The sequence below is a fragment of the Pyxicephalus adspersus genome, chromosome 1 (assembly GCF_032062135.1).
Source record: "Pyxicephalus adspersus chromosome 1, UCB_Pads_2.0, whole genome shotgun sequence".
Classification (NCBI taxonomy): domain Eukaryota; kingdom Metazoa; phylum Chordata; class Amphibia; order Anura; family Pyxicephalidae; genus Pyxicephalus; species Pyxicephalus adspersus.
The window spans coordinates 39,078,398-39,095,761 of NC_092858.1; the positions used below are offsets into that span (position 1 = coordinate 39,078,398).

General features: G+C 34.7%; 1 protein-coding gene across 4 annotated transcripts in view; it reads left to right on the forward strand.

Annotated features, from left to right (window-relative positions):
* AGAP2 (ArfGAP with GTPase domain, ankyrin repeat and PH domain 2) overlaps positions 1-17,364 on the forward strand; it is a 158,505-nt gene that overhangs the window by 94,655 nt on the left and 46,486 nt on the right. For all 4 annotated transcript variants that reach the window (XM_072407173.1, XM_072407174.1, XM_072407171.1 and 1 more), the window contains exons 2-3: positions 5,062-5,120; positions 10,088-10,175. In XM_072407173.1, coding sequence (XP_072263274.1) covers positions 5,062-5,120; positions 10,088-10,175 — 147 coding nt within the window. The remainder of the gene's footprint in view (positions 1-5,061; positions 5,121-10,087; positions 10,176-17,364) is intronic.

The following is a 17,364-nucleotide window of genomic DNA, read 5'->3' on the forward strand; positions in this document are numbered from 1 at the left end:
CGACACCAATAGGTTAGAGCAAATCTTTGGTATTATGAGCAGCATAGCAGCAACAAGAAGGTATCACTTGTTAAAATTGTATTTACAGGACGTGCCAGACGGATTCATTTTTTTTAAGCTGATGCTGAAGATTAACAGTCAGTGATTTAACATTTGTTTTAGCTGCTACTGAGTTGTAGTTATGGTATGGTAAAATCATACATCGTTGTAAGGCACCAAAAGTGATGACTCCACTGTGACTCCTTTGTTATCCAATTTGGCACTGCGCTATAATAATTTATTTTCCTTGTAAAAAAAGTAAGTATGCATTGTGGGTAATACATAGGTAATGAGGGTGTTGGTTAAGAGTTAGGGGATAGTTTAGATCAATGTTTCTCAGCTCGGGTTGTTCCAGGGGCTGCTAGGGAGGGGTTCCTTGAGCAATAAACAATTTGTGCCTCACAGGTCAGTTTAACTGATACCAATGAAAATTTTTTTGGCCAGCTGTAGGGGTGGCATTTTTCCCACTGGACAGCAATATAAGAGGCATTGGGCCTTTTATCAGTGAAGCTGGGTGATCCAGCAAACCTGGAATGGATCTGCTCCAGGATTCAAAACATTTGCTAGCAAATAGCATATGACTTTGAAGAATCCATTCCAGCTGGACAACCCTACTTTAGCTTCATTGCTGAAAGTGTATCTTCTCTAGCCTTTGGGGGCTTTAATAATTCAGGCCCATTATTCCTAAGGACCACCAAGCTAAAGTACTATGATTAGTATATGTAGTAATTATAGCAGATGTTCCCCTGAAAGTCATTTCAAGGGATTCCCTCATGTTAAAAAATGTTGAGAATTTATGGCTTAAAGTTTAGGGAGTTAATATGCGTGGTTAAAGTGAAAGGCAGTAAAAATTTACATAAATCATATGTACTGCATCCATGTAATACGTTCAGATACCCTCATGCTTTGTCTCGATATAATTGGTGCAAGTATAAAAAAAAGGACTAGTTTAGCTCATTGTAATGGATTAACTCCAGTGTGCATGCCGGGTGAAGATGTGTAAAGGAAGTGAGGATAGATGAATTTCCTTCAGTTTATTTCTACATTAAAATCAGTAATCTCATTACAATCTGTGTTAACATCAGTAATCATATTGTATTACAGCAAAATATGTACAACCTTCCAATTTGTGAGGGAAAAGTCTACAGGGTGGAGTGAGATTTTTAGTGATTTACATTACCATAATATTTAATATTTTGTGTTCTGTAAAGTATAAAAAATGTAATTTAAGGACACAGTTTTTTTTAATGATCTTAATAATGTATGTGGAGTTTTTCCATGGAGTCTCATATTTAGGGTTAAGTAAAATATTTCTTATAGAGCTGGTTTTATTTAACAGCAGAATCTGAACCAGTATGATGGATTGAGCAACCACATTTATTTTTGTTAGCACAGTTTCTATATATGCATTCTTATTGAGTACTAGGCTACATGTCTGGAGTTCAAAGCAGAAAAGCTGACATGTTCTTTTTGTATGCTAATATATTATTTGTCAGTGATGAAAAAAACAATCTGAAAGAGTATATGACAATCTCTACGTCTCACTCAGCAATTCATTAGAGGCAGACAAACATAAGATTGTTTTTTCTTTTCTGTTTTCTCTTCTGTTTTTATGCCATTTTTTTCAGTTAAGCAGAAATCCCATTCATACCCAGCATTTAGATCTCATCTATGTACTGCAGCTTAGTGTGTTTTTAAAATATGGAACATTTTTCTATGTATGTTTATAACCATTAAGTGGCCCCTGTGAAATTAATTGTAAACACACAAAAACACATTCTTCTATGTGAATTTTATACACATCTCACTGTGGAGAAATTCATGTTCTGAATACCTAATGGTAGTCTGTCACATCCAATTAGACTTGTTCTGTAGTGCTGAATATGTTTCACCACTCATCTAAATGGCTTTTGCAGTTTAAATGAGTTTTGGGCACATAACTTAGCACTTTTAGTCACATAGGGAGCTGAAATGTTGGACAAATATCACACAGCAACACATTTAGACACAAGCTTGTACCTCCAAAAGACACAAAAGCCAAACACAAGTGAAGAAATTTGCTGTATGTAATGCAGTACAGTAAGGAATACAAAGACTTGTACATTTGGGAGACAAAGCAACTGCTAAAAATGTCCCAGCTTTTGATGTGACTAACTAATGCTAGCTATCCCCGGGTAACTTTCACTAACACCTGTTCTGCATCCTTACTCCTCACACTTCATTATTTGTAAAGATAAGTAACTCTGATTGGTGTAAAGCCTCTTCATGGTAATAAGAAAATATTTATTAGAAAAATAATTAACTGTAGGATGAAAATTGTCAACCCTAAATCCCATGCAAAACCAGTCTCATGTGAAATTTAAGTAGACCTAAACTGAAAAAACAAAGTCATCAGGAGGCAGAGATAATTGACAAAAGAGACGTGCAAAGTCTGTTTTGTAAAAAAGGCCTGGCTTATGGTGGCTTTCTGTTTCAGCCCTATACTGCAATTCACATGCTCCCATGCAGGCGATATATCAGTGTCTATCCAATGGCTGAATAAAATCACCATGGACCTGGTAGTCTTCCTGGGACATGGCAATTAAAAGATTCTGGAGCTATAATTGCTGCAGGGCATCTGAAACCAGGTAGGTATGTGCCATTAAGTGGCAATTATGCTGCGCATACTTGCTGATTATGGCAGAAGCTACCCAGCAACAAATACAGTTATGCTTTAAAGCAAAGTGTTTCTAATGACTGATTACACAAACATTCAAAGAAGACTACAAGTGGCTGTTTCAACCACATTATTCAGCCACAGTCCTCTTATTATAGTTCTAAAACCCATCCTGAAAATAGTTTGCAACCATCATTGGATTTTTTGCATACAGATAAATTAGGGCTGCAAAGATGCTGTTGAAGTTCAGCAGCAATGACATGCAACACGGGATGAAAACCTAGTAACTATTTTTTCAAATGCAAATTGTTTCTAATAAAGAGTGTTTTTTAAGAAACTAATTGGCCCGATTTACTGTTCTGTTTATCAGTTTAAATTTGATGCATTTAAGATACATAAATGTTGATGAGGTACAGTGTTTTATGATAGCATATCTAGATATTAATATTATTATTATTAATAATAATAATATTATTATTATTATTATTATGAGAATTATTGCCATCAAAAACATGGTTTATACCCGGTCTTGGTTTATACCCGGGTAATATCACTAGACGGCGCTGTGTCCTCATGTAAAGTCTTTAACAAAATCTTGTCATCAGAAACATGAGACAAAAATTTGTTATACACATTATGTTATGACACAGCACCATTTACTGGTGGCCTACAATAACACACAAAAGGTATTTTAGGAGCGAGTTAGCCATCATAACCAACTCAAAAGTACAAAATACCTTAACAGGTACAAATAGTGAAGAAAGGAAATATAGATTGATCCCACTGACTTATGACAGTAAAGCAATCACTATCCACATAAACAAATTAGGCTATAATTCTGTTTTGTGGAGTATCCCCTATCGTTCATAATTTAGCAAAGACACACACAAACTTATCCCCAGCCCAAGAAAAAATATCCAATACCTAATGTAACTGTAGCATTTACTAAAATAGCCGATGTGTCTGAGTGCTATATTGCTAAGTAAAAGATTGTAAAAAGGACTAAAGCTAGACCACATTGTTTCTGAAAAGCCAGAATATTTGAAAATCATTCTTTTACTGATCTTAACAAAGTTTGGTCATTTTTTTTGTACTGACACTTTTGGTGAATAGTGAAATCATCTTCTTAGATAGTGAAAGTGACGTTATGTAAAAAAGTGCCCAGCAGTATCACAATTACACGTTTAAGAGCTTGCTGTGCTTGTGTCTCATTCAACTGGTGGAGTTGATCACAAATTTTCCATATTATGTTATAAATTCAGCTGTAAGAATTAGGAAGATCAAATTTTCAGTTGTTCAAATTTCCAAAAGGATTTTAGGAGAAAATAACTAAAGATCACATTAAAAGTTATCTATTCCTACTGTTTCCTATGTATCATTAGCATCCAGTGGCACCTCAGTATCTCTGGTGAAACCTTTAGGAACGCTGTTTTTTGGCCCTATTATTATGTCACCAAAGGTGCAGGTACACTTTAAAGGAAGCTTGTACTGCTGAAGCTTGGAATTTGCATTATAGCGCTCTCCTGTTGAAAATGATTAGTTTGACTGTTATGGTTTTCTTCTGGACTTTGTACTGTGGAGTTACTGACCCAAAATAAATACATAGAGCAGGAGTTCTGACTTTTCTGTTATCATTTGCTTCCTTTTGAAGCCAAAGATTCAAAAAACAAGCTTTTTCATAAGTGAGGGGTTAGCAATGACATTCCCAAGATTTTCCATAGTAGATATTTTATTTTCCATTAATTAGGCAGCTATTAAAATGTTTCATGTGATGCTGGAGATTTAACAGGTCACAGACTGAATATTACATGAATTCTAATAATATTTATGTTTATTGTGTCATCTAAGTATACCATTTGTATCTCTTGACTAAACCATTTATGCACATTCCTACATATCACAAGTTAAGATGCTGGTACTTTAATGTTTGTTCTATAGTACATTGTTTATACATCTGCTAGGCACTATAAGAATCACAGACAATCCTATTTATGACAATTTGTAGCCAGGGTCAGGATTGCTAAAATAGTTCCTGCTAGTCTCTATGGAATTACTCCTTTGATAGCAGGGACAAGGACGTTGCTTCCTTATTGCTAGCCAATTGTTCTAGCAGATGGAGATTCTGCAGCATCTGGAGACAATGAGGGAGTGAGGTGAGTAGAAGGTTCACCTATACCTTTTCACCTGGCAATGTGTCCCTAACAGTAGAGTCACCCATCAGATATTACTCTTAGTTATGGTGGTTCAATAGCAAGTGGAACTGCATTGAACATTTACATATGTACATATGAACAGTTGCATCATTGTCTAAAATATCACAAATTAGATTAATGAAATTTATGAAACTATTATATTTTGTTTTTCAGAATGTGTAATCAATAGCCAGGAATGGACCCTCAGTCGCACAGTACCAGAAATACGTGTGGTAAGTTATGAGGTCATGCTTGTCTATACATGCACTTACACTATAGAAGGCTGATTGCAAATTTACTTTTTGGGATAGAAGTTTTTTTTTTAGATTTTTTTTTAATATTGTACTTTTGTTGCAACATCTTATACTTGTATGGGATTACCTGTAATGAATATGTTAGTATTGTAATTTTTTTTTAAAGTTTTTGCATCTATATTTTTAACATTTGAATATAGACTAAACTGTCCATGTCCCCACAAACTATCTAAACTTGACAACTGTCATTTTTTATTCATAATGGTTATACCTTTTATCCAAAAGAGACAACCTGTTGTTGTAACTGCTTAAAAAGTGTTAGAGTAAGTCTTTATTTTGTCCCGATATGAAAACGAATTAACTATGTATAGGTGGTATATATTAGAAGATTTAAGGGAATTAAGAGCTTAAAATGCACTTGTCCACAGGCATTAGATATTTAACCATTTAAATATTCTTCTGGAAGTGCACAACGAAATGCAAGGTATGCTGTTACAACTAAAGGACAATGCAGGAAAAATGCATTTTGGTGCAGCATGTTCTCACATTGCATATTGACCCCCCCATCCTTGAAAAGCAAACAAAGAGATTTTAAGGTTTTGTTGGGAGAGCAGAATATGGGGAATGGTCAGTTGTATATAAGGATGATCCCTCATGTGTCTATACCAGACCATAATACCATTATCCCTGACCTGTGTGTTAAATCTAAGCACTAGAAAACCTACCTAGCCTACTTTAGCTGTAAGTGATACCAAGCTGGCCTTCTTCAAGCAGTTCTTTTCTGTTGTAACCCTTACATCTTTGGCAGTCTAAAGGTTAAAGAGCATCTCAACTCTGATGCCCAGTGCTCCAAAATGTCAGATAGAGGGGGAAGGACTAGATACCAGTGTTGATTGTGATTTTCCTGTAGCTCATTTTTCTGCATTTTTGACTTACTGCGCCTTGTTCTGCGTTGTGTCTTTCTGTTGTGGTGGCCATCTTGATAGATGGAATGTTTTGCTTCCTCATATTGGAATCTCCAGTAAGGAGACCAGTGGACAGCAGAGTTACATCACCACACCTCACTCCAAATTCCCTAAGAACAGCAGTGCATTAGATGACGTCCCTGCAAATATACAAGTACAAGACAATGGACACAAGAGTGTGTAGGCACCCCCATGTACCAGAAAGCACACTGTGTGTATGGGAGAAATAATTACAGACAAATAGTAATATTTCAGGGTGTTATTTTGACATCTGTAAATAAATAAATAGTCCCTATAAAAACATTTCATTTCCTTGGCCATTTTAGAAGTCTATTCATAGACTGTTTTCTCTCAGAAAGAATAAAATAAATGCATTAGGAAAACCTTAAAAATGAAGAATTGAAAAAAGTCTAATCTCTTTAAAAGTGCTAAATATGATTTCCCTACAAAAGTGGTACATTTCTTTTTTAAAATCCCAAACAAAATATGGCTTGTTTTCCATCAAGTGCCAATTAAAACAGTTGAACTGGTCACACTGCTGGCTAATTAATTAGTTTGGAAATTAAACTTCTCTAATTTGTCACGTTTGATTAAATCATCCCAACTGTAAAGAGAATAATGAGATAATTAGTTTATATTGACACTGATTATAATTACACTGCCATCAATGTATTAACTAGTGGAAGACTACACCATTTTGTACATTGTACTGACCATCAATAAGGGGAGATGAATAAGACGTTCATAACTAACCACTACAACTGCACTTTCCATAAATTCTGAATGTCCATGAACATTCAATGAATTAAGAATGCAAAACAAAAGATAATATATTTATCAAATTCAAAGGAGAGAAAGCAGTTGGCTTTTCTGTAAATATAGAGAGTTTTAAAGATTTGGTAGTAATGATAGTTTCCAGATGGTCAAAAGTTATTATAGAATAAGCGGTAAGAGTGCTAGGGATGTCGGATAAGGATTTTTGATAAATAAGTGGATTCAAAGTTGCATTATAGTAGAACTTTAGTCAAATAATTGGGAAGATCTACTCTTTCTTGTCCTAGTGACCATTATATGATAGATCATGAAAGAGAAAAATTTTGTACAAATGTTTCTGAAACTGGAGGTGGGGAAACTTTATCTGAAACGCAGTTCAGTGACAATGAACTAAACAGCGAGATTTTAGAGGCGAGTTCCTCTCACTTACTGCAATGTCTCCAGTACAAGAAATGGGAGTAAATTTTACCAACATTAATAATAACTTGTATTTATATAGCGCCAAATTTAATACGCTGCGCTTTACATAGTTCAGTCACTAACTGTTTCTCAAATGGGCCTACAATCTAATGTCCCTACCACAGACATATGTCATTACCACAGTTTAAGGACATTTTTTGGGGGGGAAGAAGTGTACTGTTTATAGGCTGCTACATTTTTTTCATATACACTTTTTTGGAACCAATTATAAACACAGGTCTGGGTCAAGTTAGAATAAAAGTGCATCCAATTTGTATGCTTGAAGGAAACCTTTATAATATGAAGGCTGCAGTTACTTATAGGCTGACTTTCTTCTCCGTGACCCGGAACACAAATGCAGGTTTTTTTCTGAAATATACTTGAAATTTTCCAATCTATATTCTTTTCCTAGGGCATTGAATAAACATGATTAGAGCCACAGACAGTCAAATAACTAGTATTTTCAAAATGTGGCCAGCAATAGCAGCCTTTATATTTCCCACAAATATAGGGGATACATAAATAATGGAAGTAGTTTTGGAGTACAACAGTGTATTCAGATTTAATTAAAGCTGCATGGGAGCTGCTGTATTGTGGCCCATAGACTAGAGTTCTTGCTTAGCTGGCTTCATCAAGCATTGTATTTGGTGTACTTCTTAAAATAACATTCAAAGCTGCTGTAGTCCCAGTCCCTTAATAGTCAGTAAAGGATAAATAACATGTAAATCTGTTTTAAATGTTTTCCACGTTATGGAAAAAAGTTAACCACTTAAAGCAGTAATTTATTGGAGGTTCCTAGCCCATTACAATAAATTGATCCATTTAAACCCAAGGAATGTCTGATTCTGTACCCCCTGCAAATAACAATGCTTCTGGAAATAAAACTACCTGTATTATGCTATACACAACATTTTTAAATTAACATCTTTAAATCAAATTTCCAAAGGTTCTCGACTGTCTGTATTTGTACCTGGATGACTTAATCTATTAAAACTGTTTTCAGTTATACTACAAAATAAAAAGTTTGCACTGGAGTTTAGCATTAAAACTTAACTTCAGGTAGATATAACAGACATGGGAATTATACATCTCACTTTCATTAAATTTACTTTTGAAAGCAACTGATATAAATACCTGAACTTTGAGCTTGTATCAGCCTAGCAATTTATAATACAGAGTACAGAAGAGGAAGAAACCACAAAAGGGGTTGAACAGTTGTGTTCCAGCAAGTAAATAGTAAGTACAAGAAATGTACTAGCAAGGGATGAAAGAGTTAACAGAGTGACATAAGTGATACAAGTTCATTAGTCTGCTGCTTTCTTGTCAGTGTCCAGTCAAAGGATGGGACAGGAGAGTGTCTATGTATTTAGGGCAGTATTTCTCAATCAGGGTTCCTCCAGAGTTTGCTAGGGGTTGCAATGAGCAGTTTGTGACTTTCCGGTCAGTATGAAGGACACTATTGATCTTTTTGGCTATATGTAAGGGTGGCAGCCTTCCCACTGGTCAACAATGTAAGATAAATTCTTCTTACTAATCACCACACTAATGTACTGTGAGCTGTGGATATAGTAATTAAAAAGGAATTCCCTGAAGACCTGAAAGCTATTCCAGGGGATTCCCCTATGGTAAAAAGTTTGAGAAACACAGAAACACAGTCGCTACATAAAGAAGGTAAGTATATAATGGATTTTATAGCTTTAACTGGTAGAGGGTAAAATGTGGCCAAAGTGGGCCGTAAGTCATTTTATCACCTTAAGTATGCTTTAAAGGCTTATTTATGCATATATGCATACCTGGTAACAAAATTAGTAGTTGACATGATGGTCAGTGGTTGTTTTGTATGCAGATTATAGTTTTGTTCACATTTGTAAATTTAAAATGTGATATTGATAGTTTTCTTCTGTGGATTTACAGAACAAGATATCAGTCATTATATTCAGTTCAGATCAGAGAGCAGCCAAAAAGTATTAGGTATAAGTGCTTGGGGTTGCCAGAACATACCAGCAGCAACTTTCACTACCCTCTGCTATACCTAAATGCTGGCCATTTGGAAAAGTTCCAGGTAGAGACATTCCCATCTCTCCTATTCTTTCACATTGCACATGTCTCAGCATTCAGAATTTTTGCTTCATTGGCTAAAAATAATATGCAAAAAATGGGCAAACCTTTACACTAAAAAGATTTGACAAGGTTTTGCTTGTTTAGAACTACCCAACATTTGGCAATGAGAGTTGCTACAGGTACATGTAGTCATGCCTGCACTCTATACCAGTTTTCTTGTATGTTTTCCTGGTATAATCTGTTTTGTATATTTTTTTTTTAAGTGCTCAAAAGCCTAGTCTCCACTGATTTCAAATTTCAGCACACTTGCATAGCTTTATTAAAAGCATCTGGGTGGGCTATATCCATATTTGCTATAGCGTTCCTTTGCTTTAGTTTCATCACAAACTACTATGTTACCCTGTGTTCAAACTAAATTTCCCAGTGTTGCATTGTATTTAAATTAAAACAAAGAAAAGCTAAAGCATGTCATGTTTTCCTTACTTTGCAACCTGAAGCTTGTCCAAAAGCAGTGAATACTACACCATGGCTGGGAATTTTAAGTTTTACCCTGTTGTGTGCTCCTCCTCATATAGTATAGACCTATACTAATACTCCTCCACAGAATAAATTATTGTAGATTATTAATATGTTACTATATATTATACAAAAAATCTCAATTTTGTCTGCTTTCTTCTTCTCTCTTAGGGAGTTCTGGGTAATATCAAAAGTGCAAAATCTGCTTTGGTTCATCGATTTGTAACTGGATCATATCTGGCATTAGAGGCACCAGAAAGTGAGTTAACAATACCCATCCATGTACTTTTCTAGTGATAATTTACTAATTGTTCTTTAGGTCAAAAAACTCTTTTCATTACATTGAATGTTGAAGGCAAAATGTTATTTAGTAAAAAGCAATTTATTCAGTCGGCCTTTTTTTTAGAAAATATATGCTTACTAGTCTTGTGAACCTTAATTAGATATCCAAATAAGTAGGTGCATTGGTTTTCATAAGTTAAATGTATGGTTTTACCACTTTTAAATTTCAGTATGCATTGGTTGAAATGTATTTTTCTTTGTGTGGGGGGTACTAGTGCAACTTTCAGATTGTTTTATCTTTTTCCAAGATTAGGGTGTAAAGGACACCTCAAGTTAGGCATTTCTTATCAATGCCTTTGCAGTGCATATTTTTCCCCTGTATTGCATGCATATGAAAGCAATTAATAAAATGCTTGCATAGGCAGTTACTGTGTACGATTTTAAAAAGACAAAGCAGCCTACCAGAGAGTCATTTAGGGACTAAGTATTCCAAAAAGTATTTTCTGCCCCTTCAGATTGCAGTGTCCCTCCACAGACTGCCCTAACCCAAAATAAGATGTGTGACTATGTCATGGTTTATTCATAGGAGTGCCATAAAAAGATTTGAGCCATATAGATGCACATAAATGAAGTATCAAAATGTGTTCATATATTTCTTTGCCCACAAGTAATTTGAATATTATGTTTACTTCTGCCATCTGGCCCAATAGATATTATTTTCTGCTTTCATTTTAAATGAATTTCCATTTGTATGGTCACTCTGAAGGATTATATAACATCACAGAAATTGTCATATATAAAAACTGTCAAAAAAAAAATGATTTTGGTTTTTCTACACAACTTTGGCTAAACTTGCAGAATGACATCCAATATAATGAATGTCTCAGTATCCACCCACTCTTCCTTTCTAAATTCTGAGTACTTGGTGAGGAAATCAGGATACATTGGAGATAGTAAGGATTAGGTGCCTATTGTACATACATGATGATGCATCTCAACTATTTTTAACCCTCATGATGAGCAGTTCCATTTCAACAAGCTTATCAGCTCAATTACTAAGGTAAATGCAGTTTTTTAGTCATTATAATAAACAGTGGGTTTGTTTAGCTAAAAGTTCATAAACCATCGGACAGTTATTTAAAAATGTAAACAAAACAGTCCTGAAATTGAGCTTAAGAACTGGAAACAAGTTATAGTTAATCTATTTGTTATAGTTAAACATAAAGAGGGGAGCATACCATATGCTTTACTAACTAGAGGAACCACAAATGTTGACCTAAATAGGGTGATCATCCTTGGTCTGAACATGTAGAATGATATAGATAATCATCTGTTAGAGATTACATTGGTTTAGGAATACTGGTCCTGATTTATTAAAGCTCTCCAAGCCTGGGGAGGATACCCTTTCATCAAGCTGGGCGATCCAGCAAACCTGGGATGGATCTGGTCCAGGATTAAAAACATTTGCTAACAAATAGCAAAATAATTTTAGGAAATCCATTCCAGGTTTGCTGGATTACCCAGCTTCACTGATGAAAAGGTATCCTCTTCAGCCTTAGAGAGCTTTAATAAATCATGCCCACTGACAAAGGGGGGACAAGATCTTCAGAAAACATGTATAACTATCTCGTGAAACTACTGTAATTTAATATTAATCATTGTACCATGTAGACTGTTTTATACTTTTAGTTTTGGATAGTTACTTAAATCGCCTGCCATGATGTTTCAATCCTGCCCTACTCTATCCAAAGCCAAAATAAAGGTTTTGTCTTAAGTATACATTTTAGGAGTAAGAGATGTCAGACATCGCCAAGTTGCCCATCAGTAAAAGTGGTACAAATGTATTGATACATTTTACGGACAGGTTATTGATAGCACAAGCGATGCCAAATCAAATTCAAATGTTGCCAGTTCATTGCACCCATCAATTTAATTCTCCAAAGTGTTTTCTTTATGTTTTTTTCACAGTTATAACTTACTATATAGAAATATATACTACCATAAAAATGATAGTATCTAACCTTACTTATTAGCTGTTGTATGGACCATGCTACGCTGAGTCTTATAGTATTTTGTAACCTGTCATAAGCAGTAAGTTTATTTTTGTAGGCAGGAATCTAGTGCATGTACAGCTCAGTAAATCCTTGTTCACAGATGCCATCCCTTGCACACAGAAGTCCTGGGGTAAACCATATTCCGGGGCAACGCAGCTAGTCTCCGAACCTGGGCAGGGCTTGCTATAGGTGGAAGGTGCAGAATTACATTGGGTGATTGGGGCCTGGTAAGCACTGGCAATGTACCAGGGCCTTACATCAGTAGTATGCAGTGTGGGGTGCAGGGGTCAGTAGTATGTAATGTAAACTACAGAGGTCAGCAGTGTGTAACAAAAAAGTTACGGAGGTCAGTAATAAACAGCACACCACAGTTTACAGGCATCTTAGAAAACTGACAAATATCTGAATACATACAGGAATTTTAAAAACAGTGGATCCAAGCAACAGCAATGAGGAAAGGAAAAAGACAGGGCAGAGATGGAGCATTGGTGAACAAGGTTTGGTCAGTGAGCACAAAGTCAGCCTAGTGATCACTCTAATAATACTGCTGATTAGAGGGAATTTCCTCTCATTTTTGAGGGTTTTTCTTTTACTTTCTGTGCTGTGTTTGGGACAGAAAGTGAAGGTCAATTGATTTCAAACTTTAACTTTTTCACTGTATCCATAAACAAAAGAAAAACTTTATATGTATACTAGTAGCAGTATTTAAAGGGGAAATATGAACAAAGTCTGTACCGCAGAGGCTCCCAAGGTGGAGGTTAGTCTATTAGACCCAACAGACACCAAACCTTTGTCCACTCAGATCTGTTGAGTGCAGTCCTACTTTAGTTCAGATTCCATAACTGCAGCATTATGCAGGAACATTGAGCCTTCTTGAGGAACAGAAATCTGTGCTGTCTAGTTTATTCATTTCTCTCTTTTCTACATGAGCCACCCACTCACTCACTCTGCTGTGTTCTCTTTATGCTGATGCTTAAAGTGGCAGAAAGCATTGTATATTGTCAGCAGGAAAAAGTATTTTTTTCAAAACCACAAAAGAAAATCTCTTGCTCCAAACATTAAGGAATTCTAAAAGTGAATTAATTACAGCTGCGTAGGCTTTCAGCATGAAAAACGTTATACTTCCTGCACAAACCATCATAAAGTATGGATCTTGTGCCTTTTGATAATAATTGTCTGTATTTTATTTCAGAAAATGTACACTGCAGTAAGCATTTGTGTTTAAAATACACTGAATGTTTTTCATATTAAGGTGGGGTTAATAAAGGGGAAAATCTACTGAAACTTTAATTTAGGTTACTAGGTCTTCTCATGTTCTGAACAAAATAAAAAAGCAAGAAAGAAGTTACATAAAGGTAAAGTGCCGTAAAACAGAACTACCAGTGAAGCACCATCGACCTAAATCATTGAGGCATGTCTGCATTACCAAATTACTTTTTCATTTTGGGTACAAAAAATCTCTTTCAATCAATACTGAATAATGTTTTGTTTTATTTACCATTGAAACAAGATGGATCTCTCAAGATGAAATATGAACGTATATGATTGCAAACTATATATGTAAAAAAAAAAAAACATTTGCTAAAAGATTTTTTTTAAGATTAATATACTAATATGGCAAGGTTAATCCAGGATATTGGATAACTCCATCTACCCAGTTTTAACAAGCAGTGCTTCCTTTACCAAGGCACTCCACATAAAATTACAGCAAATACAACTCTGTTAAGATCAGGGAGCCCAATTACTCATTAATCAACAGTCTATTTTGGGGCACTTAAAAAACATCAGTATTGAAAATTGTCAACATCATGATTCGGCTAACACATGGTTACAATTAATGTTAGAGGGCTTGCTTGCAGTCCGCATGAACCTGTTAATTATCCAAGGCTATGGCATTTTTTTTAACCTATTGGCCCGAGTAGCTATAAAAATAATGTGAGGGGGGGAATGTTACAGATAAGGAGAAGAGATCAGTCAGGCCAGAAGTGATCAGAAAGACAGAAATAATTTTTCCTTCCAAGTTACTTTCATCTACTGACTGCCATGTTAGTCAGCGCATTAAAAAGGAGGAAACCCAGCATCTGGTGATGTCCAGAAATGAAAATTTTATTTTCAGCTTTTTAATTTGTCCTATTACTTTTGAGCCCCTGAAATGAAGTGATTATGTTAAAAAAATACTTTAGTTCCTCACATTTTTATGCAGTCTTTTTGTTCAATCCACTGAATTAAAGCTGAAAGTCTGCAGTTCAGCTGCATCTGAGTTGTTTCATTTAAAATTATCATGGTAATGTACAGAACTAAATTTAGAAAAAAGTTGTCTCTATTATTTTGTCAGTAGTATATCAATAAAAAAAAAAGTTGTCAGTAGTATATAAATAATAAATGGTATTTGCTGCAATGCAAAGGCAAATATGGCAATACACAGTCAAAGACCTGGAAGATGTGCTTTAAAGCTGGTGTCTCTGAGTCAAAGTTTTAATAGACCCAGCTATGGTGCACTTTTAGGAATTCAGAGGGAAAAGGGTGATTTTAAAGAACCTTCAGCATGTCTCTAGGTAGCACCCAAAAACTGTTCTTGTAAATTATGTCTTTCTGGAGTTTCTTTTTTATGTAGCTTATTTTATTGTTTGCTTAGTGTTACCCACATATAGGTTTATTTTATGTTGTATAATTTGTAGTAAGCAATGTAAATTTTATTCTTATAACACACAAAAGTATACATACGTACTACATTTGTTTATTATATAAAGTAAAATGGTTAACAAAGCATTTTCAAATACACTTCAGGTATTATCAATAATATTTCTTCAGTCTTTTCTTTTGCTCAGTGGATCATATTTTATTCTTACAGATGAAAACCTATAGTTCTATAAAGCAAATCCAGGCAATGTTTCCCAAGATCCGTAAACTAGTAAAACGTATAGAATACCAAAAACTACATATACATGGACCCAAGTATAAATGAATAATAAAGAAGTATACTGCTAAAATATAAATTGAAATTCTTCCTTACTTTTATTTCTTTACAGCCTTTCTAATGCTCAGTGAGGTTTCCATCACATTATAGGTCCAGTACAGAGACAGTCCAGTTACAGGTCCAGTACAGTGAGGTACTATGAAGCAGGTCAAAGCTCAACATTTGATTTGGAAAAGTCAGTATTTGCTTGATATATGACTGACTGATTTTGCTTGAATAGGACTGACCTTATTTTGATTTTTTATACAGAATTGTTCAGGCTTGCTTTCACTAAAGGAAGCAACCAAACAACCCGTTAAAACATAGCTACGTTTTATTTAACCTAAAACCTTCACATTTCACAGAGCAATTGTCTTCTTATATAAATGTCTTTCAAAGAAAATGTTTCTATTTCCAACAAAACTAATTATATTTAGCTATTTGTAAGGCAGGGTTGACAATAAAAGTAAAAGGCTATCTGTTTAATTAAGGGATACAGATGCTAAATTTTTTGATACAAAAAATTTATAATCTACTAAAAACTTATGGTCATATATTGTATGTTATAATGTATATTGCACAAGGGAAGCTTTACAGTTCATTTACTTATATTAAAGTAAAATAAGACAAATATGTTTGACCATTTAACCCACTTACTAATAAAATAGTATTTGGAATATTATACTTTGCCCATAATGTAAAAGAGAGAGTTTACTTGATAGAAATTGCACATTTTCACTTTCTCCTTACTGACCCTACATATCCCACCCTAAGTCTTTAAAGCACCTGTCCATGCTTGTGTTGGATGCATACTGGGTGGCCAGAATGACTTTATAGGCACTCAGCATTATAGGCACTCAGCACTGTCAATATCAGCTTTCTCTCTTTGCTTCTTGAGTGAAAGAAGAGCAGCAGTTAAGTGAGATTTGCCCTGCATGGGGCAACAGACTAAAACATAAGTCTGTGGAGGTGAATTTCAATGTCAGGATGTTAAGCTGTCAGACTTTTCAACTATTGCTACAATATCTTCACATATTGGTCTAATTAAAGAATAATTATTACAAGAAGACACTTGACAGCATTAATTGTAGAGATTACACTGTTCTTGAAGACATTGAAGAGATGTAGTCTCTGCTGTCTCCGTACCAGATAATGACTCATTTGAGTTTCAGAAAAGAAAAGTTTTACCTTAGTTTTTTTTAATACATTTAAAGTGTATATCAAGCACCCGAAGTCTTTCAAAATTAGAACACATTGCATTGGAAATGTTCCTATTTTTAAATAAAATAATAGAGAAAAATGCTTGCAATTTTTTTTAAGATTAGCTGTCAGCCATATGGAAATAATACTTGGCCATAAATGCAGAAGACAAAAAACTTTATTTATCCAGTAGATACAGTCCTACATATCCATTTTACTTGTTTTAAAATGGTAGTACTTTAACTTACTGTTCTTAGGTTTATTAAAGGTTTAGTCTTGTTGCAAATATGTTTTCCTATATGTTAAGCACCAGCAGAGGAAAAGACAAAGGTTGTTAATGTGCCACATTATTTCTAATCCTTCATCCATAAAACCAGATAAACTTTGAAATGATTTGCTCCAATAATTATTTTACATTTCGCTTGCATTCATTATTAAGAAAATAACATAATCCATAGTTGGAATTTTTTTATGAAGGCATTACTGTATAAAATAATTCCCACCCCATGGATTGAACATAGGAACACTTATATCTTGACATCAGTATAACAGAATCTGGCTATCAATACTTTGGTCAACCTTCCTGCCCCCAAACCTATTAAAGACAAGACATACCCTCTTTTGGTCAAATGGCCTTCAGGCCTATATTTATTATTCTTATTAACAATATCAAAACATTTAAAATTATATGCATAATAATAACATAATAAATACCCAACCAAACTAGCAAATTTAATGACCAAAGCTCTTCCATGGTTACCAGTTCCTTGGGATCTGTGCCACCATGATATTGCCTGCCACCCAGCTCGGGAATCATATCACAGCTATTCACAGACTATCCCAAACTAAAATTTAAATTGACCTAATTTTCACACATTCAGGAGACTCCACACCAAAGATAGGTCCTCAACCCCATTGATAACGACACAATGAAACACTGCCCTTGAGGACCTCAA